The sequence below is a fragment of the Semicossyphus pulcher genome, unplaced genomic scaffold (assembly GCF_022749685.1).
Source record: "Semicossyphus pulcher isolate SPU_LCO1_2020_fin unplaced genomic scaffold, fSemPul1.0.p SCAF_16, whole genome shotgun sequence".
Classification (NCBI taxonomy): Eukaryota; Metazoa; Chordata; class Actinopteri; order Labriformes; family Labridae; genus Semicossyphus; species Semicossyphus pulcher.
In genome coordinates, this window is record NW_027211670.1 from 17577817 (window position 1) to 17602087 (window position 24271).

Here is a 24271-nt window from a genome sequence, read left to right on the forward strand (position 1 = left end):
TCAGGCTTGATGAGAATGGTGAATAACATCACATTTGAACACCTAATCATCTAGTTGGCATTCAGCGACAGGTCTCATTGTTCTCGGGGGCTTTGGTGGCACTTTTGTGGAATGTTTTTGTTGAATGCTGAAAGAGTAATCTGATATTTGTCAGAATTATTATTTCCTGCAGAGAGCCGAGGTGGAAAAGTGAAGAAAATACGAGGACAAGTTCAGATTCTTCTGTCTCAAAAAACTGAAAATAATCTTGTGACAGACCTGTTTTTTAAACCACAATACTTAAAATCTTGAGCACACAAGATAGCTAGCTATATGTGAATGTATTCTCACTGCGTTTAATTCACTAAGGCTCAGTTTTACATGCAGTGTCCATCCTGCCACAGCAAATCTTTTCCCCCAGCCGAATGAGGTAACACAATGGTGATTGAGCCTATGGCCCACTGATGAAAGCTTTTGCATTTGCAGTATTACAGACTGGGTGTCTGTGGCTACTTTAGTGGAAAAAAATCCCAAGCAGCGCCCAGTTAGTGACGCGTTTTCCATCACCCAGCAGTGGTTGGTTTGCAAGAGAGGGTAGGCGGAGCTAAGCGGCTGCTTTTCTGGTCTCTGCAAGTGTTGCGAGTAAACAGTAATCTACTATGGCTGAACAAACAAAGAAAAGATCGATGACTACAGATACAACTTCAAAAATAAGTGAAAATCCAAAGAAAAAGAAACAAACTCGACGCTCAGATGAAGACAAACAGTCTGAAAAGGAAAGCGACCGTCAGCGAGGAAAATCAAGAGTTACAACCGAAGCCAAATGTGGATGTCACACATGCAACACTGTCTGGATATCTGGGAAGTGTGCGCCCGCAATTACCGTTTATCGCCATAAGTTGCCGCCAAATAGTACAAAACTAAGAACTTTGAGATTATCACTTTAAGAGTCGTTATTTCTGTAAGCTCAGCTAAGTTTATCGAATCCATACTTGTCCCCATCTTTCTATCGCTGTATTTTAAGATAGGTAGCATGATAGACGTAAGCCGATGACTTCCCCATGAAGCTCTTATCGGACTGTTTCACTTGTCAGCGCTACACCGTCTTAAATCACTGAACAAATCAGAGATATGGGACCAGGTCAAAAAGAGAAACCTAGCTTAATCAGCTAACCCTGATTTGCTAGAAGTAATTCCTTGATTTCCAGCTATGAACAGATGATAACTCCCACTAACGTTGGCGTTAATGCTTGATTTGATTTTAGTTGCCTTTTATTTCCATATGGAGTGTGTACATATCGCCTCAGGTCATAAGACTCCTCTTGTGATTGCTTCAGGAAAAATGTTTGAGTAGATTTGACTGGAAACTCACCCTCGTCCAAGAGACATGATGTGCAGCCTCTTGTATTGTAAACACTGAAGCAGCTCCACACAACCTGTTTAACATCTTCAGAGTCAGGCTGCGGAAGAGTGCCTTTAATTGTAAAGAGATTAACTGATGTCATCAGTTCCCCCTGCTCCTCTCAGGGCAGATGTTGATCAAAATTATCTATCCACTTCACCAAGCAACACTCAGTTTACACAAAAGGAGATGAAGGGAGGGAAGCTTCATTTAAATAACAGCAGACAACATTTAAAAGGCGGCTTATCTGTAAATATTCGCAGTTTTAAAATTTAAACAATATCTATTTTCTGTATGAAGAATCACTCATGTTGCCTAACCCGGGCTGTGTTGCTTATCAAGGCAGCACATATTCTCACATGTAAAAACATGCAGCATCGCTTCAGGGATTCCTGGTACACAACGATTAATTGCAACAGGCCATGGGTGAATGCTTTACACATTTATTTATTCCTGCCAGATATTGACAGAATGTTAGAATGTAGAAACTGCTACCGTCAAGGGAAAAATAAACATGTAAAATTTTAATTTTCCAACTGATTTCAACAAAAGATGCAGCAAAGATGCTTATTGTGAGTCCATTTATGTTCATCATCTGAAGGAGACGTGTTCCCCGAGTGCTGTTCTGTCAACCGACGATTTCTTCATCAGCCACACAGAGCACCGTCCATCCTGCTGCCATGTCCATCCATGACCTGAAACACACAGCAGGTGATCAATATATATATATATTTTTTTTTTTGCCTTTAATTATACGACAGCCGAAGATAGGCAGGAAATGTGTGTGGGCAAGGGCAAAGTTTTCATTGTAACATTGGTGGGGACGACAACTGGTGATTATTGTTTCATTACTGCTGGAGACTGAAAAGTAGAACTTACTTAGGGCAGCGATATAAATTAATATTATTATTTATAATATTTAAACAAACTGCACTCACCCAGGGAGAGAGAGAGAGAGAGAGAGAGAGAGAGAGTGCACATGCATATGAACACATGTTCAGCTGTATCATTTTCAGTTAAGTGACGTGTATGAACTGTAGACTGGAGTCCTTCTTTACAGTGACAGAGACAGTGATGGCTGTCTCATATAAGCGAGTCCTCTGCTGGTTGGAAGTGCAACAAGTGTAATTTGGACTAAATTATTGGTATGGACAGTTCAGTTATTTCTGAATATTGGTAGGGACGTGTCCCTACTGTCCCTACCCAATTCTACACCCTTGGAGTGGGGATGCACCAAATGATCAGCAGACCAGGAGTTGAGCCTGTGATCAATCAAAAAAAAATTGATATACACTGAACAAAAATATATTCTATTTCTAGGCCTTTTGTGTACATAGAAAAAGGCCTAGCTCTAGCTCTGGTGGACATTCCTGCAGTCAGCATGCCAACTGCACGCTCCCTAAAACTTGCAACATCTGTGGCATTGTGCTGTGTGATAAAACAGCACATTTTAGAGTGGCCTTTTAATGTGGCCAGCCTAAGGCGGCACACCTGTGCAACAATCATGCTGTCTAATCAGCATCTTGATATGCCACACCTGTGAGGTGGATGGATTATCACAGCAAAGGAGAAGTGCTCACTAACACAGATTTAGACAAACTTGTGAACAATAGTTTAGAGAAATGGGCCTTTTGTGTACGTAGAAAAAGTCTTAGATCTTTAAGTTCAGCTCATGAAAAATGGGAGCAAAAACAAAAGTGTTGCGTTTATATTTTTGTTCAGTGTAAAACAAAATAAAGTGACAAATGCTTGATCAATGACTAATGTCATTATAATTAAGGCTAAAGCTACCCTAATACAAGCAGTAGACTTGGTGAAACTGAACATTTTGTAATGTAGTGGGATAAAAGTAGATTGCATCACATATGTAATAGTTCTGACATTTATTATATTAATACACAAAAAACCCATTAAACTAATACTAATAAAAAATCTTCCTCCCTGTATATTCTGTTAAGTTCTTAATCGACACAATTAAAGAAACACAGTCAGCTCCTGCACTTCTTCCACAACAGTCACTGCTGATGCTCGTTTGTGAGCCAGTCACCGCCCGTGAAAGGTGCTGCCACGGTTAAAGTGTCCATTAAAAAAATAACTCGCCTGAAAGCAAGTTCCTTGACAGAAAAACCATCAAAAGAAGTTATTTTAAAAGTTGAAGGGAGAATAAACCACATCAGGAGGCATTTAATGCGTAATCTCCGCTGACTTACAGCTGTAAATGGAGCTGCTTTAAACGCTAAAGATCTAATTCAATTGGATTCAAACTGGGTCACACAGCTATTAAAAGTGCAAAGTTAGTGGAGGGGAGTCTGACAGCAGTTTGCCTTTGCTGGGAACGAACTGTCGCTGCTGGTTTGCACTGCGGGTCGCGGCGGCAGGGGTGGAAGAGAGTGCAGCACCCGTTTCAGTTGAATGTCCACAACAGACAGACGCTGGCTAACATTGTGAACTCCTGACATGCTCAGTTTCGAGGATTTATATTTAGTCTGTTTTATGAAGCTTATACCAACTACTATAAACGACAAATCCCCATCAGTCCCACTCTACATCCTACAAATAAAAGCAGCTTTAAGTGCTGCATGAGGGGATTTCACACTGAGCAACTCTGGAGTGGCTGATAAAACATTCAAAGAGCTAATTTACCAACCACAGCTTCCTTTTAAATCACCCTGTGTCATCATTGATGCCTTTCAGCTACACTAATCAATATTTGTATCTAATACAATGGATTACATCACTTTTGCACCAGGAATAGGGTCGCTCATAATGATGTATCAACACATATTTATCTCAGTTTAGTATCTTTCAGCTCATCGAGTTGGTTTTGCGACCTGCAGCTTCGTTGAGGTTCACATCAGTGATAATTCAAACTCTGGCAGAGACATTTTGCACTTAAAACAATCCAACTGTGCACAACCTGCTCGTAACCAAACAGTAAAGAGAATTTTGGACTCCTTAGAAACAGAACTCGGTGTGAATGCTAATGTTGTTTAATACGGCAGCATACTAACCCTAACAAATTGACCATAACAATGCTGCTTGTTCTGCTGCTTTAGGGCCTGTGTCCACTAACAGCATGTTTACGCTGGCAGTGGCCACAACCTCAAAGAAACGTAAAAACAATGTAAAGGAATCGTGTCCTGGCGTTAGCAGCAGCTCGAGACCTGGAAATTGTACCCTCGCAAAAAAGAAATGATCCGCTTCTCCTCCGCCATTGTTGTTGACAAAGTTGATATCTGAAGTCCCGCCCTTTCTTGATTTTGATTGGTCAGTGAGGGAGAAGCGACATTGACGAGTGCGGTGGTAGTCCAAAACTATTTTCAACTGAGAACGCTGAGAGCGCTGCGTCAACAAACAGCTGACGCCGAGGGCGTTTTTGTGCTTAGGATGCTGAGAGCTGAAAATGTGGAAAACATGCCGTTAGTGGACACAGGCCCTTAATGTCCCATCTAACCTGAATAAAGACAGTCATCAGCATAGCTTTATATACGGCTTTTATGTCTCTATTTTATGTCTTAGATCTGATTGGTTCTGTTGCTCACCAAAGATTTGAATGAAAAGTGAACAAGGAATATATTCACAAGTTCCGGCTTCTCAAATATGCAGATTTGTTGCTTTTATATTTTATATTATTGGAAATGTTGGTGTTCGTCTGTTTGTTGGGGTAAAACAAACAAAATCAAGCTACTGTTTACTGCTATGGTAGTGTGGAGCATTTTCCAGCATTTTCTGGATTAAATAATATTTTTAAAAAAGTATAAGTGATAATCTATACGAGGCATTTGTTGAAGCCTATTTTAAACACTTATTGTGCAGAGGATGCATAAAGTAAACAGCAGCTCTGAACGACTACCTGCTGTTCAAACACACTGGGCTTTGTGCCTCTCATGCCTGTGTGAATGCTTCCAGCAGTAAACAGACGTGGACAGCTGCAGGAGGCCTCCAGACTCAGCACTTTGAATGATAAAGAGTTGCTGCAGGGATCACCTGCCTGCGCGCTGGAGACACAGATTAAACATTTCAAATACTCTCTCCTTGGCTGTCTGTCAAGGCCGCTCGTGCCCATTAGTGACAGAGTGATCAGTGAGATGCAAACGGTGGTGACACTCAGCTGTAGAGTCACATCCTACATCAGAGAACCATCAAAGGAAGGTGCACATATTTCACTGCCAAACTATATCTAATTTAAAAGATACTTTATTTGACCTCAAGGAGGGCTTTTTTCCCTAGTAGGTGCATACATAACACCAACAAGTAAGACATACAGTGCTACGTGTAAAAACAAGCCAACTAGAGAAATTACCCAACCGGATGGCGAGAAGTTAGTTTGATATTTACAACTATTTGACAGAATCACTAGGGAAGATATTCTTTTAACCCAACAAAAGATCAAAACCAGGCCTTGGATAGCTTCGTCTTAACCTCGACGAGTGTCAAGCTCTCGTAGTTTTTCCATTTTTCCTGCTGATACCACATGGTTTCAATTGATCGGCAACTGGAAAGACAATGAATAGCAAGTCCCATTTTAAGTTAAACAACATTCTTTATAACTCATTAGCTACCAACTGCTGTGTAACAATGGCCAACATTAGCGTTCAACCACCTCCAAGTTAACAATATTGTTAGCTAGTACAATACTGTAAGTTTACTAACTACTTATGACATAACTTGACATAACCTGTGACTTGACTTGACATAACCTGTGACTTTACTTGACTTGATATAACCTGTGACTTGACTTGACTTGACATAACCTGTGACTTGACTTGACTTGATATAACCTGTGACTTGATTTGACTTGACATAACCTGTGACTTGACTTGACATAACCTGTGACTTGACTTGATATTACCTGTGACTTGACTTGACTTGACATAACCTGTGACTTGACTTGACTTGATATAACCTGTGACTTGACTTGACTTGACATAACCTGTGACTTGACTTGACTTGATATAACCTGTGACTTGACTTGACTTGATATAACCTGTGACTTGACTTGACTTGACATAACCTGTGACTTGACTTGACTTGACATAACCTGTGACTTGACTTGACTTGATATAACCTGTGACTTGACTTGACTTGACATAACCTGTGACTTGACTTGACTTGATATTACCTGTGACTTGACTTGACTTGACATAACCTGTGACTTGACTTGACTTGATATAACCTGTGACTTGACTTGACTTGACATAACCTGTGACTTGACTTGACTTGATATAACCTGTGACTTGACTTGACTTGACATAACCTGTGACTTGACTTGACTTGATATTACCTGTGACTTGACTTGACTTGACATAACCTGTGACTTGACTTGACTTGATATAACCTGTGACTTGACTTGACTTGACATAACCTGTGACTTGACTTGACTTGACATAACCTGTGACTTGACTTGACTTGATATTACCTGTGACTTGACTTGACTTGACATAACCTGTGACTTGACTTGACATAACCTGTGACTTGACTTGACATAACCTGTGACTTGACTTGACTTGATATTACCTGTGACTTGACTTGACTTGACATAACCTGTGACTTGACTTGACTTGACATAACCTGTGACTAACCTAACAACCTGTGACTAACCTAACAATATTGTTAGCTAGTACAATACTGTAAGTTTACTAACTACTTATGACATAACTTGACATAACCTGTGACTTGACTTGACATAACCTGTGACTTTACTTGACTTGATATAACCTGTGACTTGACTTGACTTGACATAACCTGTGACTTGACTTGACTTGATATAACCTGTGACTTGACTTGACTTGATATAACCTGTGACTTGACTTGACTTGATATAACCTGTGACTTGACTTGACTTGATATAACCTGTGACTTGACTTGACTTGACATAACCTGTGACTTGACTTGACTTGATATTACCTGTGACTTGACTTGACTTGACATAACCTGTGACTTGACTTGACTTGATATAACCTGTGACTTGACTTGACTTGATATAACCTGTGACTTGACTTGACTTGATATAACCTGTGACTTGACTTGACTTGATATAACCTGTGACTTGACTTGACTTGACATAACCTGTGACTTGACTTGACTTGACATAACCTGTGACTTGACTTGACTTGATATAACCTGTGACTTGACTTGACTTGATATTACCTGTGACTTGACTTGACTTGACATAACCTGTGACTTGACTTGACTTGATATAACCTGTGACTTGACTTGACTTGACATAACCTGTGACTTGACTTGACTTGACATAACCTGTGACTTGACTTGACTTGATATAACCTGTGACTTGATTTGACTTGCCCAAGAAAAAAATGACTTGAGACGTGCTTGAGACTTGAGCAAAGATGACTTGGTCACAAACACTGCCTAATACCTAATTCTATCTTGAAATATGGTCTTATGTCTTTCTGGATTATTACTATCAATTACCTTTTCAGTTGCTGAATCGTTAGGGAGCAGTGATAGAATATAATAAGTGATATTTGTCAGGCTTCCCACCCTGAGCGTGACATCAGAGGAAAATAGCCGCCATGTGTTTATAGTCAGTGGTGAGTTATGAAATACCTTACGTTGTAGGGACTTCAATGCTCTTTATAGAGTAAAACAAAACACAGGAAATGGAGGGACACTTAATTACACAACAGAGACAGAGAACAGAAACACAAACATGGATTGACACTGCACAGCTCAAGCTGGATTTCAGATACCGTCATAGGAACAAACCGTTGCTCATAGATACTCTGAACCTGCATTCAGAAGGAAAGGAGGGTGAAGTGCTGGTGCAGTGGATGGCCCGGGTCATGTTTGATTGCGAGCGCTATGCTAATCATGGATGAGGTGACGCCATTGGATAAGTTGGTGTTGGGAATACTAAATAAGAGAGAGAGAGATCTGTCTGCTTCGTCTTTAAAGAGCCTCGTGTTGAATGACATGTCTGAGTCAAGCTTGTTAACGTGCAAACATGACAAGTGTAGCACCTGCTGAAACATCACATCTCAGTGCTCCCTCGCCATCAACTTCATCTTCCCAGTTAATTAGATGCTTTAAATATTCTATGCATCGCTCTGTGAAACGAACCCGATCGACGTCCGCGCTTTACAGCACATGCGGGTAAAACTTTGCGTGACCTTAGAAAGTAATTAGGCGCTAAATCGATTTCACATGTTATTAGCTACTCCGAGCATGCAGATCAAACATACCTCCTGTATTAAAAGGTCACGCCTGTCACACATCATCTTGTTTTCCCCCCCTGCCGACAGATGTTAACTCCAACACTCCTGGATGAAAGCTTAATTTGTAATTAAGCTATGAAAAGTGCAAAGTGTGGTTCTGAATGTTAAAATAAATGAGTTAAAAATGTCTGACATTGATCAAGTTAGACGTTAAATTTTAAATAGACTTTAAATTAAACTAAATATGCAACTTTGATAGATGCCTGAAGAATATTTGGTTAAAATACGAAAATATCTTTGGTTACCTAACATGAAAAAAGGCTAAATTAAGTAGCTAATAAGTAACATGTTTTGCATAGCAGAGGCTTTTTTCAGTGGGTGTAGCGAACAATCCCTCTAAAACATACAGCCTATAGTGACTCATCAATGCCTGTAAACAAGCTCACTCACACATGCCTGCAAAGACATCTAAGCTGTTTAACATTTAAATTGAAACCCAGCTCCTCCATTGCTACAGATCCTCAGAAATATTGATGCAGACCCACAGAGGAAGCAGGCCCGCCGTAACGCAAACAGACAGCGAGGTCTCATTTATGCAGCTTATTGAAAAGGACACATGCTCGTCTCGAACTCTCAAGGGTCACTTTGGAAGTCCACACGACAGGAAGCAGAGAGCTGACTAATTAGTGACAGAGAGAGAGAGAGAGAGATGTGGCAGGGAGAGACAAAACGTGTGTTGTGGCCTGGATGTACGTAAGCAAGCTCACCCACACAGACACGCAGAGCGACGTGGTTGTTTTTGACCACCAATCTAACGCATAACACACACACCAGGTGGTAATGGTGTGTGTCAAACAAATCGAACAAACATGATCCGTTACCGATATATTTGGCACATGTTTTTTTTCCTCCTAATTGCAGAGAACATCAAGTCTCTCATGTAAGGGTTGATATCCTGCATACTCTTATTGTAATGGCCAAAATACTGCAGACATCTCGCACCCTTCTTCACACCTGACGGAAGAGGCGTGTTACAAAAGGCCATATACCGATATGTCATTTTCAAGCCATAATCTACAGATACGTGCCGATAATATCGTGCATCACTAGCTGTCATCACCATTTCTTTCAATTATCAACCAAACATGGCAAACATTTGCTTGTTCCAGCTTTCAAGTGTAACAATGTTGTACTTTTCTCGTTTTTGTGTCTATGTAAATTAAATGTCTTTGGATGTTTGTCAGTTTGCAGTGATAAGCAGTAGCCTATAATCATTTGATAAAAGGTCCTCAACAATCTACAGAGTAGGTATAAGTGTATATGTGTTTATTATAAGGAATTATACAACTGTTAGTTCTGACCAAGTAATCTGATTGGACAAGAGGCATTTCATAAGCGCTGATAAAGAGAACAACATCACTGGGACTTTTCACTCTGTGTATCACTCCGCCTCAGCCAGGTGTTCTGAATACTGTTAATTACCATTACAGCAGACTGTGTGTGTGTCAACATTAATCAAGCTGGTACCTCTGAATCACACAGCAGACGCATATTTCACTGGTTGATGATAAATTAAAACAAACATATACAAAGTAGCTGCTCTGTGGTATGTATAGACACAAACAAAGTAGCAGAGTGCAGGAGAATGTTTGGGTTGCTTGGCAACAGCAGTGTAAAACACACCTGTTGACAAGTTAATTATAATGCTTTATAAAGCATTTATTAATTGTTCGTATCGCTTTAATAAATACTTAAATACAGGACTTAAATATCAATTTAATGGCCTCAATGTCATTTCTGACTTTTTTTTAATATTGTTTATTTTGAGAAAATAATCCATTGACAGATGCTGGAAAATAACGCCGGCCTGGCCCAATATGTACCTGATCAATCCAACAAAACATTTAAATAAACATGTAGTCCAAACATCTACCAAAGTGCCAACACAATAATTACGTCTGCAGTGTGTGTCTGCGGATGACGTACGTTCCCTCACGTGGGTTTTCAGTATCATCATTACTGAGGACATCTGCCTAACGCATCCTTAATCATGTCCCTGCCAGAAAAAACAAGGATGCACACTCTCCATGAATTCATTAACTTGCAAATCACCTCTCTCCCTCTCTCTCTCCCAGAGTCCTCACTGTATGCGTCACCTGCAAGTGGGTTATGCTGGAAGTGTACTCCTGACCCAGTAACGAGCGTGCTCTCAGGAGGCAGGAAGTGGCTAATTAGGCTCCTGAAAACATACATTTTATGGCCAGAAAATGCCAAAGTCAATGCCTGGACAGCTCAGCTGGCTGGCGGAAATTTGCATCTCCCTGACTAATGGCGTCTGTTGACATGGCTCCAGGAGGACAGGGGAAAAAAAAAAGAAAAGAAGTCACGCCACTGCCGAGAAGGGAGGGTGGACAGCACAGGATGGCAGCGCTGACAAACAGAAAGCGCCCTCAGTTTTCATCAGTGTAACTTTTGGCCGCTGAGATCGCCCTCCTGCATGCCAAGCAGAGAGCATCGCCAGCTGGCGGGAGAGCGACGGAAAAAGCTCTGACGGCAAGATCAAGTGGCCGAGGCTCCGTGTCCGACGTCTGCGTCCGCGGACAAACTCGACAGACGGGAGTGGGAGCGAGGTTTCGGGTGGTGTGGGAAGGGCACTGATAGAAAAGATGGAGAAAATAGAGCTAGAGTTTGGTAATAAATCCGAGAGTGACGCACATTCATGAGGCAGAGAGATGGAAGGAAATGGGTAAAAGTTACTTTTTGACTTAGATCTGATTAAGATGAAACTTGATTGACAAATTTTCTCACACCTTTTATTTTGAAACTCCTGCAAGGGCCTTTCCTTTCTTTATTTGCTAAAACAGGAAATCTTTAAGAGTTTCTGTCGAGACAATGGTGTGAAAACTTTCAGCTGTTTATGGTCGACAGGTGAGACGGTACAGGAAGGCTTAAATTATTCACAATGTGCCATTAATACTGACTTCCTGTGTGACTTTCCATCCATTCCATATATGAGAGGAACCTCCCAAGACTGGCCGGGTCAATCGGCATGAAACATGCTTTGCAGCTTCACTAATTTCTTTATTAATGGCTTGTAGAGAAACAGTGTGTTTGGATGTTTATACCTACCAGGTGACTAAAGTACATGTTGAACCAGTGCCTGAAGAAGTACTCGTATAGGTAAAAGTATTAGAAGTAGTCCTAGCTTTATCTCAGCGATTAAAGCGTGCGGCTAATGTGCAGAGGCTCAGTCCTCGACACAGCGGTCCCCCAGGCTCAACTCCAACACTCGGACCTTTGCTGCACGTCATCCCCACTCTCTCTTCTCTTATTTCCCACTCAATCCTCTGTCCTATCCAATAAATGTAAAGGGAAAAAAGTAATATTTAAAAAAAAAAAAGTAGTCCTAGCTATAATGAAAAAAATTTATTTAGCGTGTATTTTGATTTTATACTTTGACTCATGTCCCATCTGTTCAGTGCCAGTCAGCAGGGGGCGCTTGAGAGGTTTTGGCTTCACTTTTAGGAAGCTGTCATGTCGTCCATCATTTTATACAGTCTATGAGTCCAACCTGCAGCCCCTGCGTCAAGGTCTGCAGCCTCTGTATGTGGGTTGCCTGCTCTACAACCCGAGCTAAACCAGTGTCCTGGTCTTTTTCTTTTTCAGGGATGTTGGTTAAAATTAGGCTAAGGGGGTTAAAGTTGGTAACACAGAGTTTGCCTCTTTTTTCCTTAAAAAAACATCTTCTGAATGGCTGGTTCTCACTGTATATTGAAATGAAAAGGTGAGGCTTTCTGATTTGTGTATTTGTGGTTAGCAAACAAGCTAAGAGCTGCATTACAGCCGCCGACTTGTATTTTACGTTAAAAAGATTTGCTCTGGGGTGCTAGTTTAGCTCAGTTGGTAGAGCAGGCGCCCCACGTATAAAGGCTACAGTCCTCATTGCACTGATCGCAGGTTCGACTCCCGGGCTACCGAACATTTGGTGCATGTCATCCCCCACTCTCTACTCCTCACGTTACCTGTCTCTCTTCTGCTGTCCTATAAATAAAGGCAAGAGGCCAAAAAAAAAATCTTGGCTCTGAAGTCTGACTCGGTTAATTGTTCATATCAGAGAGTCGTTGAAAAGAATCCAATCTTTTGCAAACATCACAACACTTTTAAGAACAGTACTCGGGGCGGTGCAGCTTTCTACATTTTAACCAAATGCCACTTATTCTCTTATGTCTCTTTAGACTATTTAACCCTGACCTAAGACTTATTTAAAGCCTGAGACCAACTCTTATCTGACTTTTAAATTCTAAACAGTCCCACACATGGCCAACAGTCTCCTCTAATAAAAGAAGAGACAAAGTAACATCATTACACAGTGATTGTCATAAAAGAATCTGTCCAATGGGAAAGTCAAATCCCCAAAACTTACAGAAGTAAATCTACTTTCAAAATCAAGACAAAAGTCATTCTTGTTTTGCTCATGTTTTGTTGTGATTGCCGTTCCATTAAAATCTATTTTGTGTCATTAACTTTGATGCTGTTTCGGCTCCCTGAGGAGAACAAATTGTCTGGAGGCTGAAAGACACAAACAGAAATTTGCCTACCCAGAGCCCTTCTGAGTGATTATGTGTGCATGTTTCATCATTTCAATCATTCTGCACTCTGATCATTGGATTTTTCTGCATAAATTGTTCCCAGGAGGTTTTAGAAAACAAAGAATTTGGATCAGACACAGACGTACCAAGCCGTCTGCAATCATAATAAAACCATATACTGCCACCTACTGGACAGTTTGTTCAAGGCCGCTTCAATGTCCTGTCTCACCTCAGAGTATGCTCTGCACGGATGAAGCTCATGAGAGGCTGACGCTGCCTGCAGAGGAGTAGTATCCTGTACAATCTGTGGAATATCTCTGGGACAGCAGCACGGTGTTCAGATCAAACTCTCCAAATTGATGAGCACCAAATGTCTGTAAAGAAAACAGCAAAAACCTCAGCATCATTATAGCTTATTTTACATTAGAATTGAGCACAATAAAAGGCATTCTAATCACTACTCAGATACGGTGGATTAGCTGTCACTCACAGACACGGTGTTAACATGGTAACGGGCAACTTGGCACCCTCTTGTTATTTTCAAGGAACAGAAAATCAAGGATGTTGTTTTTCAAAGAAAGACCTTCTCTGCAGCAGAGAGAAAAGCAAAGTGACTTTAGGAGTGTTTTTATCTGCTGTGTCACTTTTCAGTCGTCACTAGAACAGAAACAGCCTCTGGAAGATTTCAGAGTCTGGCTCTGTCAAGTATTTCTTGAAAATAAAATCCATCCAAACTCTGTCTTTTTCCACTAAGTGACGGGTCTAATCAGGAAAATGTTGAAATCCTAAGGCAGTCATGATACAATTAAAGACTTCCTCCAGTGAAACTCAAGTGTTTAACCTTGGAAACATCTCCATGTGGTTTGGTGGTGGGACAACATGAGCAGTCGTCTCCATGGCTGGGCCTGTCTGCTTTTAAACTGCAGTGTACCAAGGACAGGCTGAACAACACGTTTTCACATTGGCAGGTTTGAGACGTCACAAACCTAAGGAGCCAATCCCGTTAATGGACAGGGTGACGCTATGCATATCATTATGTGTAACCTATGGCAACCACTTCGGCGAGGCGCAAGCCAGCTGTAACAGTCACCGTCATTTTTGCAAACTCACTACTGACTACTAACGTTAACGTTATTACTGCTAATTACAACATTTCAAGCCAGCTAAGTTTCAACAAATTGCCACTAAACGATGGCAGAGACGTGTTCTGTTTTTGCGATGGGGGGCGGTTGGAAATGTGCACAGTGGGCGGGGCCTATGCAGATTCAGGAGTTTTTAATGAGGGAAGAGGAGGAGACGCCTTGGGAGGATTTTTACAAGCTAATTAAACGTGTTTTGCAGAATAAAGAAGAGCATTTTATAAGTCTTAAAACATGACTGGAGCTGCTCTTTAAATGTAACATTTGTAACCACAACAGAGTGATACATGTATGAAATATTAAACATGATTCTGACCTTTTATGTTGTTGGTAATAAGCCCTAATGATCAGATCTTTAACAGCCTGGTCTGTAAGCAGTTATTCCTCCATTTATTGCCATTTTGATGTGAGAATAATGTCACATCTCAGAGGGTAAACAAACTAAAGGAAGATATTTTGACATGTCACAACAGGAAGCGCACAGGTGTAACTAAATAAATCAATACAGGCTGAATTCAATTTAGCTCTTCCTGTTCCAGGGTCCTGAAGTACTAAACATGTTTGTGATCTGAAATCGGGCCGAGCCTAAGTGGCCTCTAAGCAGATCAGCTGGGTCTGATTACATATCGCAGCTGCTCTGGGAACAGACTCATTTAGTAGCAGCCTGATATCTTGACACCTCTTGCTTTGCAAGGTTGGAGTGAGTCAGAGGTTGAAATTAACCTGACGGTCTTCTGAGCACACCGGAGTGGATTCAGAGCGTCCCACCTCAAAGACCTAAAGCTCTCTATTTTAAGACCTTTTAATGAATTGGAAAGGTCTCGAATCCCGACGGGGCTCCAAACGCAGAGGAAATGTCAAACGCAGTTTAAAAAGCTGAACACACACATTATGACACGTATGCAGACGGTGTTGCATGGTGTGATATGGCTGGCGGTGCCTAATGGGAGCATTCAAATTATAGTTTGTATTAAATTCTGGAAGCCTCTTTTAGTATTTTTCGGCTTTTTTCTCCAAATTTAAAGGAGCAATTATCCCAGGAAAAAGCCTCTGTAAGTCAAAGCTGGTGGTGTAGAAGCAATAATATTTGAAATTGGCGAGAAAGTTGTACAAACAGCTCGTGGTTTTGCCCACTCTACATTCCTACAACACCCAGCGTGCATTGTGCCCCTCCCTCTTAAATGAACGGCCCAGTGAGAGAAGCTGGAGTGAAATACTACGCTACGTTTCGCTGCAGGCAATGGCTCAGAGCCAGAAACATGATGAGAATATACCGGTGGATCGTCTAAAAAATCTTCAGGTCTGCAGTCTACATCTCAAACCTGACGATTTTGAACGAGACATGACATCGGAGGCGGGCGTCCTAGATTGAGGAAGTGTAGTTTAGCAAGCTCCCTGGCCTCCGCCAGATGACACGGACTTTTGACTGGGACTGTATGCAGCAGAGCTTTTAAGCAGTCCTATATTTATGGTTTCACTTAGATTATAGCTCTAAAATCCTCTTAAGTATTTGTCATATGATATTGACAGCGGTGTAGCAGTGAGCACACAGCTGGAGGTTTTTAATTCAGCGGTAAATAGGAGGAAGGTGGAGGTAAATTTCCACTAACCTTCAGTACGTTTCTGGCATCAAAAGCCTCTCTTTCATTCATGGTTTGTCTTCCTGCTCCACCTGTGTCTTCAACTGGAAAAACACCAAGAAGTGAACAATGTAACACAGAACAATAAAACACAGATAAGTTATCTTCCGATCACATAAACATGTTTTCTTGCTGCGTCAGTAAGGTGACAATTGAGGTCGTTCAGTTTGTGAATCAGAGATGAAAACACCGATTTTAATAGGATTCGTGTCCGTGTTGGCAAACACTGTGAGCAGTGACACGGCCCCTCCTTTGTGCGGTGTTGTTGGTCAGCCGAGCACACATTTGAGAACTGGGGCTGGATCTAATCCATGGCCAAAATGAATGAAGCCATTGTCACAGTACTTGGAAAACACGGGGCTGGGAGCACGTAAACAGAGCTGTGGCCAAACTCAGAGCAAGCAGCCTGATGCCTGTCATCAGGACTCTGTTGTCGTAATTGTTCTGATTCAGCTCTGTCGTCAGCGCAGCTCAAGTCCGAGCCAAAAGATAATGAGGGGACATTAGGTAAACATGTTCAGGGCAAGAGCTGCCAATGTGATCAAGACGGGTCAATAATGTTTTTTTTACACACGTCACAGGCACGGTGCCGGTTGGCCTGTCATGTGTGTGTGATGCGTTTACCTGAGGAGTCCTTTCTGAACAGAGTGTTCATCACAGTGCCGTGCAGCTTCACTCTGTCCCAATCTCTGACCATCAGACCAGCTGAGACAAAGTGCTCGACCAGGCGGTCCGCAATCACCTGCAACCTGAAGAACCAGAACATACAGCCCAGGATAAACGTTTAAATTTGGACTTGAAAATTACTTAACTTCTCACAGGATTTATTATTGATCAACTTACTTGTCAGATCCGTCTTTCACATTAACTTTGGCGTACAGGACGTCCACCATGGCTGGGTCGTCATTCATGTACTCTATACCCATCACCTTCAGCGGGAGGGGTTTTCCCTCTGTGATGTCCCTGAAGGAACACAACAAAAGGAAAAAAGCAGTGACTTATGTGCCACAATCACCAGCCCATGCAACTAGTGGAGATTAAAAATGTGTGACAAATATACAGCTTCATTTTTAAAGTGACATAATTTCTAAAAACAGCTGAACAGTGCAGTTTTTAGTCAAACAGGAGTACACATTGTATTTGTCAGGGACTATTTTCTTCTGTGCTTTTTATGCATTAGGAGTATTTACAACAGCAGGACATTGTATACTGAATTAACTCTAAAATAAACTACAGTGCCCATGTTCATAGAAATGAGGGAACGTGTCAACCAATGCAACAGTGGCTACATTCTGATTTATTTATTCATTCTTTCTTTGGCTGCTCACATCATTTTTAAAATGTGGCCACTATCAGATTACAGTGTGAACTTTCACTGTCCTGACCCACATGCGCAAAAGAACAATAACAAAGACGTCGTACGTAAACAAACACAGGTGCCATGGAAGTCAGCGTTTACAGTTTCATGTATAAATTGATGTGCCGTGGAAGCCAGCAAAATCGACAGCAGATGATAACAAGGACGAGGACCAGGAGAAAGAGAGCCACATTTTTAATTCTGGCTTTTTGTGGAGCGAAGGCTGCCACATCAGTACAGAGGTGTGTGTGGACGCTGAGTCGGAGTCAAGAGTGGTGTCATCGTGACGTGAATAGTTTGAAGAAACAGATTCCATCCAAAATTTTTAATTTTAACTTGATCTGCGAGCGCCTCTCCACAAGACTTCTGGGCAAGAAATTTGTGACGATTGTCGATCGAGAGTGACGTAAAAGTTGCATGAATTCCAACAGTTCAGACTCAGGTCGCAATGCAAAAAATCAGACCTGTATCTGATTTAGGCCCACATATGAAAGTGTCCCAAACCAGATTTAAAAAGATCAGATTCCATGCGATTTGTGCTGTTCACACTGTTGTGACAAAAACAGACCTGAGTCACATATGAGCAAAAAAATCGAATTTGGGCCACATTTGCCTGCAGTGTGAACGTAGCCAGTGTGGCTCATTGATGCGTGTTTGGCACATGCGAAAAAGTTATATCAGACTTCGGCTTGTGAGACGGATCATTTCATTGTTGGGTGGGCTTTATTTACAATGAGAAAAATATATCAATACACGGGATATATACTTCGAAAGTAGTCATATCTGTGTTTTTAGTTAAACAATTAACATCGTATGATGCCTTGTCTGACCCTTACCTGATGAAATTTTGACACTCTTGGAGGTGGTCACATGCTTTTTTCACTTCCATGTCATTTAACAGAGCCAGGGTGCCGATAGTCAGGTGAAGCTTTGCAGGGTTCTGAAATATGCTTCCATCGACTCCATGATCCTATAAATAAGGTAACAACACTTTGTGAATTTAGCATCTGTTATTATTGTTATAATGGCCACTACTGCCCCTAATAATCACTATTTACATTCATGTTTCCCCTCTACAGTACCTGTGCACACTGCTTCAACACCTCCTCTTTAAATGTCAGGAATCCTTCTTGAACTTTGGGATCATTCAGAGGGAATGACAGGAAGTGCGTGAAAGGCTGCTTCTTCCGGAAACTCTCCACAAGGACCTCGACTCGTGTGAGTGCAGATGAGACTGCAGCTTTATGGGAACCTGTGATGACTGTGAGGCAAATGAAGAAAGTTGAGAGTAAATCTTTTGTTTTAGGTTGTGCTTTCCATCCTTTATTGGGATGGTCGTAATCCTCACCAATCTGTCCTTCTATTCCTTGCTTTGGGATGCTGATAGACGTCTTTGTGTCAAACTCCAGACGTCTGCGCGTCTCTCCTTTTTTCCCAATGATGTATCTGTTAAACAATAAAGCACACACAGCCAAACATTATGCTGATTAAACCAAACATCTTGTACAAGATACAGCACAATCAACACATGCACAATTTGTTAACAACTCACTTGTACAGAACACTTGGGACATCAATGGCACAGCGGTATCCTTTATCAGTCTGTTCAATGAAGTTGACGTCACAGCTTTCGTCTTCTGCAAGGTCTTCGCTCTCTAAATATAGTAAACCATAAAAATAAAAACACATCATTAGTTTCATTTTTTAAGAAACTGTAGCCACAGTCTGACAGCACTGTTTGGGAGTTCATGCAAATATTGATACTAGCTTTTAACACTGACAGGATTCAACTTACCCGGTGGTCCCATGTAAGAGAAGTCTTCTTCTTCCTCATAGTGTTCATCCTTAGTGATATTCCTTCGGTATATTCTTCCATCTATGTTTATTAGAGGTGGACGTAAAACCTCCATAGTGAAAAGAAGCTAAAATTTGCTAAACCTAAGCTCACTTAACAATTTAAATGGATGTCTAGCTAGCGCGCTAGCTATTTAGCTAAACGAAAAAAGGTGTAAAACAAGAGAGAGTATCTTCTTCAACACTTATTTGGCAAGCTAACGTTAGCTTCTTGCTCACAAAGTACAAGTTACTTGACGTTCATGTATGGATTTCCCTGCTTTACGTCATACAGGAAGCTGTTTTAATATTTTTTTAGATCTATAAACGAAAATGAACAGCCACTGTGTGAAAGCATTCATGAGCGACCCATCCCTATATGTTTGAAATCTACCGTCAGTGATTTGAACGTAAAGTGCTGCCTCTGTCGTAAACTCCTGTTGACACATCCAAACAAACAACAGAACCAACTGCGCGGATATAAAGTCGTTAGAGATTTACTGGGACATAGACGGTAAGTAACATTGTCACAAAAAAAGCGTAATTACTGCAGTGTACTGTCTAGTCACATAAACGGTGAATTGTCGTGGCCTACATTGCTGCATACTAGATAGTTAGCTTTCTTGCTAGCCACCTAGCATAGTTGCTAACACAGGGTTCTTAAAAGCCAGGGAAGTAACCTACTAATGTTAGCTTTTGGGTTAGAACTAACAACCTTTGAGAGTATTTAACTGCTTGTCTTTTGTGTTGTAGCTACTTATGTTATGTAGGTATAGTGTCGTCAACTCTTGTATTTTCTTTTTTAAAGTTTCCCAGGGCAATGGCTGCGTCTTCTTCGTCCTCTTCTGCGGGAGGTGTGAGCGGTAGCTCGGTCACCGGCTCTGGATTCAGTGCTTCAGAGCTCATCCCTCCCAGGAAAGTCCTTTACACGTATCCTAAAGGCGCAGGTGAAATGATGGAAGGTAAGACATAAGGCAAAAAAGAGGCCTCATTGGGATCTGTCATTAGCAGTCTCTCCTCCATTCCACCTAGATGGGATATATGGAATCGTGACTTCTTTTCAGAACATTGCATTAGGTATGCACGATATTGGACTTTTTGCCAATATCCGATATTTTCCAACCCCTTTTGCCGATTGCTGATTTCGATACCGATATGTTAGGCACATGTTTTTTTTTCAACCTAACTGCAGAGAACAATAATTCTCCCCTGTCGTGGAATTGATATCATGCCTACTCTTACTGTAGGGGTCCACTGGCAGATGCAGAAATAACATAATACAGTGCTTTTCAAAACGTACACATTGACTGGGCAATATAAGAAAACTACGTAAACTTAGGTTATGTACAAAATGCCATATTTATTTGTATGTAACATTTTCTTTCAAATAAAACTGTATATTCATACAACTTAGACATGCTTGGATGGTCAGATTTGGCCCCTCCTCTTCATGACCGATGCTGAGCAAATATTGCAAATAGCAACCTTGCTGTCTGTTTTGGAAACTTTGAAAAACTGCCATAACGCTGACATCTTCCACCCTTCTTCATGCTTGACGGAAGAGGCTTCGTGCATGCAGTGCGCACACACACTCGCGCCGAGGTAATGTCATAGCATTACGTCAAGCTTTTTAAGGGAACCACATCTGCCGATGCCGATTTGTAATTTTCAAGCCATAATCTGCAGATGCTGATAACATGCTGATAATATCGTGCATCCCTACTTTTCAGCACATTGTGCGTTTAATTTTAATTTTAAAAAGCACTGCCCCAAGTAGTGTATCTCAGCCAGTGTGTGCAGTCAGTGTTTGTAACTGCAGCAAAGTTTTAAACTGGATATTGGACAGATCTTGGGACCATCAATAAATGACTGTTTAATGTATAAAAGTTAGGATTATAAAATACAACTAAATTGGGTACATGTTGCCCACTAATTTTGCATGCTTAAGTGTTATTCATTAATTGTCTATGTTTTTATATAGAATAGGGTTTTTTTTGCCAATAGCTTCAGGGTCATGTGACCTAATGGCTTAGAATGAATAAGATAAATTAATACTCAATTGGACTAATAGGACACACATATTTATGTTGGATTTTATTGCTTTTTCATTTTATATTAATATTTATATGGTTTCTTTTCAATAGCTTTCATGTCATGTGACCTAGTATCCTCAAATCAATGGCTGATAGTACTTCACCAGGGTATTTAAGGCTACACTCAGGTCCCAGAGATTTTAATATGTTTTTCTGAATGATCAATACAGACAAATTGCAACTGCCATTATTGCAAGGATTGCAGCTGTTCCAGATCCTTCAGTGCTGCTTCAATGCAGCTGGACCAAAAAAAGATGAATAAATAAAAGTTTAATCTGAGTTGTTTTAACTTATTTTTCGTTTATCAGATTAATTTATCACCATTTATCTGGATTTGCTCTTTTGATATGTTTTTCAGTATTGTGCAAAATGTCACCTCTGGTTTTCCTTTTCCTAGGAATCAGGAAACGTAGCGAAAGTTGGAAAAGTAGTGATAAATCTTCATTATTGGGCAGCAGAATGAATAATTTTAGATCTCAAAACGGAGACATATGTGTTGTCAAACAACCCGCCAAGTTTGGCTTGTGGTTATCTTATAGAGGAGTGATTTCCAAACTGTGGTTCTCGCAATAGTTTGCAAGAGCCTTGCTGAAAGACCTAACAAATAGAGGAGTTAATACTGACTCACATCACATTCCAATAGATGATTGACATATTGATGTTTTCGAGGTCAAAATTGCCTGAGCCTTGCAAGCTCCAAAAAACAGTCTGACGCATGTGACAAAGCTGGCCCTGACAAAACGGCTGATGCTGATCGCGCACACACCTGACTTTCTAATACCATGGTAATCCTAACCAGCTCAACTGTTTCATAAAATAGTATTATTATTGTTAGTAGTCGTGAGAATAGTATTATAATACAATTTTTGTTTGATTAATAATTATTTAATTGTTCTTTTTTGGTAGGTACTTTGGAAATTGGGTTAAGTAGATAGAGGTGCAGGGTTTGGGTCTGCTGCTTGGTGTTTTAGCAAGGCAAGTCTTGTGTATGAAAGCCATGATTTAAAAGGTGCTATCCAGAAAGAAGAAAGATCACATCCTCCTTGTTTTAACTACATTTGTATATGGCACTCCTTTGTTAACATGTCTGATTTAAAGCGTTCCTCTCGTATCTCTCAATTTCCTGCTGCAAAGTCAGCTGTAATCCAGCTGCCAGATACTGTCCACCCTCTTTCCTCCATTCTATAGCGCTTCATTACCTCTCCACGTGGGATGTATGTGTGGGACGTAAAGGACATCTGGCTCTTTACTCCCACTCTGCTTGCTGAAAACTCTCTAACTGATGTGGTTAGTTTGGCGTTTGTATAAAAACGCAGAATGCTGCGAGGTTAGAAAGCGACAACAACGTGATGAATAGGACACAGAGATGCTGACGGTCTGGAAGCTGTTCCTCTTTGTTCAGTTCTGAAGGCCACTTTTACATAAGGCTGAAAACTGCACATTTAATCTGAAATTCTCTTTCAGCTCTGTTTTGATGTTTTGTATTCGTCTAGAGAAAACCAAGGCTTTTTCGGAGAAATAGTCACCATTATTAAACTGCTTTTTCACTCTCTGTTTCTCTTCAGATGGCTCAGACAGATTTTTATGTGAGTCTGTATTCAGCTACCAAGTTGCCTCCACACTTAAACAGGTTAAACACGGTAAGTCACTAACAGTATATGCAAATGTATAGGCAAATTATCGTGTGGTTAGGTTGATCCATGTAAATCTGATACCCTGTTATTTTGCAGATCAACAAGTGTCTCGAATGGAGAAACTTGCAAGCTTGGTGGAGGAGCTGGAAGCAGACGAGTGGCGGTATAAACCCATTGAACAGCTATTGGGATTTACACCGTCCTAAATAAAGACATCCTGGTGCCTTCGGTTAATAAATACGCCAAATAGAAGGAGGTTGTTTATTCATGTTCATAGGTATATTCCTTCTTTATGGTTGAAGTGTGAAACATTATGCAGAGTTACTGAATGTGAGATCACTTTTATTGTTGTGTGAGCATGGTTTGCTTTCTAATAACATCTTGTTTTATTTTACCCAGCGTACAACCCCTGTCAACAAAAACCTCCCTGTTACATAATAATAAACTCAAAAGTTTGTATGAGTGATATTTCCCACCTTGTTTAGGCCAATAAACGTGTTTTTTTCCAGTCGAATCTGCTCATACGCTCAGTGTTCAGGGAGAAAACATCTTTGGTAACGTAATAAACCCCTTGAAGTGAGGCATTGTTTTTCCACATGGCTGCTTTGTAACTCATAAATCTGAAAACCTGCTGCCTGCTCGGCCTCTCCTCTCTCTGTGGGTCCTCATCGCTGCTCGCTCCGGCAGCACAAAGGGAGCTTGTAAATAAAGTCAGACTTGGACATTCCTTGGCTCAGCTGTGTGTTTACTCTGCGCTGTCCTAACCTACTTCTCTGAGATGATTTCTGTTAAATCATAAACAGGGAGTCAAATCTTTTTACAGTTTTATTTCCATAGCTGTCGATTAAAAGTGTACACTTTGTACTCTTTGACTTCTGTTGACCGCAAGGAAGCGTGCAGATCTCAGATGTTTTGCTCAGCAGCGGAATGTTTTTAAACAAATGAGGGCTGGGACTGTACACTATGTACTGTTCTGGGTGTAAATGTCTAAGGACGGCCCTGGTTAGTATAAGACACGCCCCTAGTTGGAGCTTAAATGTCCTTTTTGTAGGAGGTCGAAAGTTCTTCCAGCTGCACACTTTCTAGGAATCAACTTACCAAGTTGTTTCCTCATTGTTCTAAAAAGTTAATGACTGTTTTCTCTTCTGTGCACCGCAGAAGCCTTTAACCTTCGTACACATTCTTTGTTCATTTTTATTCCCCCTCAAAACTTTCTGCGGCTGACTCTTTACACAAAACATCCCGCTCAGAACAGACTGTGCCTCAGACACGTGTTTATGTTTCAGTTCCTGATAAAAAGTACAGTCCGTCCCACTCACGTGTGATAAAGCAGTGTATAACTGGCTGCTTTCCAAAAACTCTTCTTGAAGCAAACATTGAGTATGTCATGTACAGTACGACCGACCGCAGATGTGGTTTCTCCTATA

The 24271-nt window shown here is 40.9% G+C and overlaps 2 protein-coding genes across 2 annotated transcripts; one reads left to right on the plus strand and one right to left on the minus strand.

The window, feature by feature from the left end:
• Positions 1-1810: 1810 nt before the first annotated feature.
• ascc1 (activating signal cointegrator 1 complex subunit 1) lies at positions 1811-19326 on the minus strand. Its single transcript, XM_069664766.1, has 10 exons — positions 19080-19326; positions 18837-18939; positions 18633-18730; positions 18367-18545; positions 18121-18254; positions 16771-16890; positions 16552-16676; positions 15898-15971; positions 13378-13522; positions 1811-2076 (listed from the first exon to the last, which is right to left on the minus strand). Exons 1-9 carry the CDS (start codon positions 19192-19194, stop codon positions 13406-13408), a joined length of 1065 nt encoding a protein of 354 aa, XP_069520867.1. The 5' UTR covers positions 19195-19326; the 3' UTR covers positions 1811-2076; positions 13378-13405.
• Positions 19327-19540: 214 nt separating this feature from the next.
• anapc16 (anaphase promoting complex subunit 16) lies at positions 19541-23571 on the plus strand. Its single transcript, XM_069664851.1, has 4 exons — positions 19541-19631; positions 19926-20079; positions 22776-22850; positions 22941-23571. The coding sequence occupies exons 2-4, from the start codon at positions 19938-19940 to the stop codon at positions 23048-23050; spliced, it is 327 nt and encodes a 108-aa protein (XP_069520952.1). The 5' UTR covers positions 19541-19631; positions 19926-19937; the 3' UTR covers positions 23051-23571.
• Positions 23572-24271: the final 700 nt, after the last annotated feature.

Coding starts and splice junctions, on each gene's coding strand:
- ascc1 (XM_069664766.1), bottom strand. CDS start 19,194: ATGGAGGTTTTACGTCCACCTCTAATAAACATAGATGGAAGAATATAC. Junction 18,940..19,079: donor CTCTTACATGGGACCACCGG/GTAAGTTGAATC, acceptor TACTATATTTAG/AGAGCGAAGACCTTGCAGAA. Junction 16,891..18,120: donor GAGTGTCAAAATTTCATCAG/GTAAGGGTCAGA, acceptor GTGTTCCTTCAG/GGACATCACAGAGGGAAAAC.
- anapc16 (XM_069664851.1), top strand. CDS start 19,938: ATGGCTGCGTCTTCTTCGTCCTCTTCTGCGGGAGGTGTGAGCGGTAGC. Junction 20,080..22,775: donor CGCAGGTGAAATGATGGAAG/GTAAGACATAAG, acceptor GTTTCTCTTCAG/ATGGCTCAGACAGATTTTTA. Junction 22,851..22,940: donor ACTTAAACAGGTTAAACACG/GTAAGTCACTAA, acceptor GTTATTTTGCAG/ATCAACAAGTGTCTCGAATG.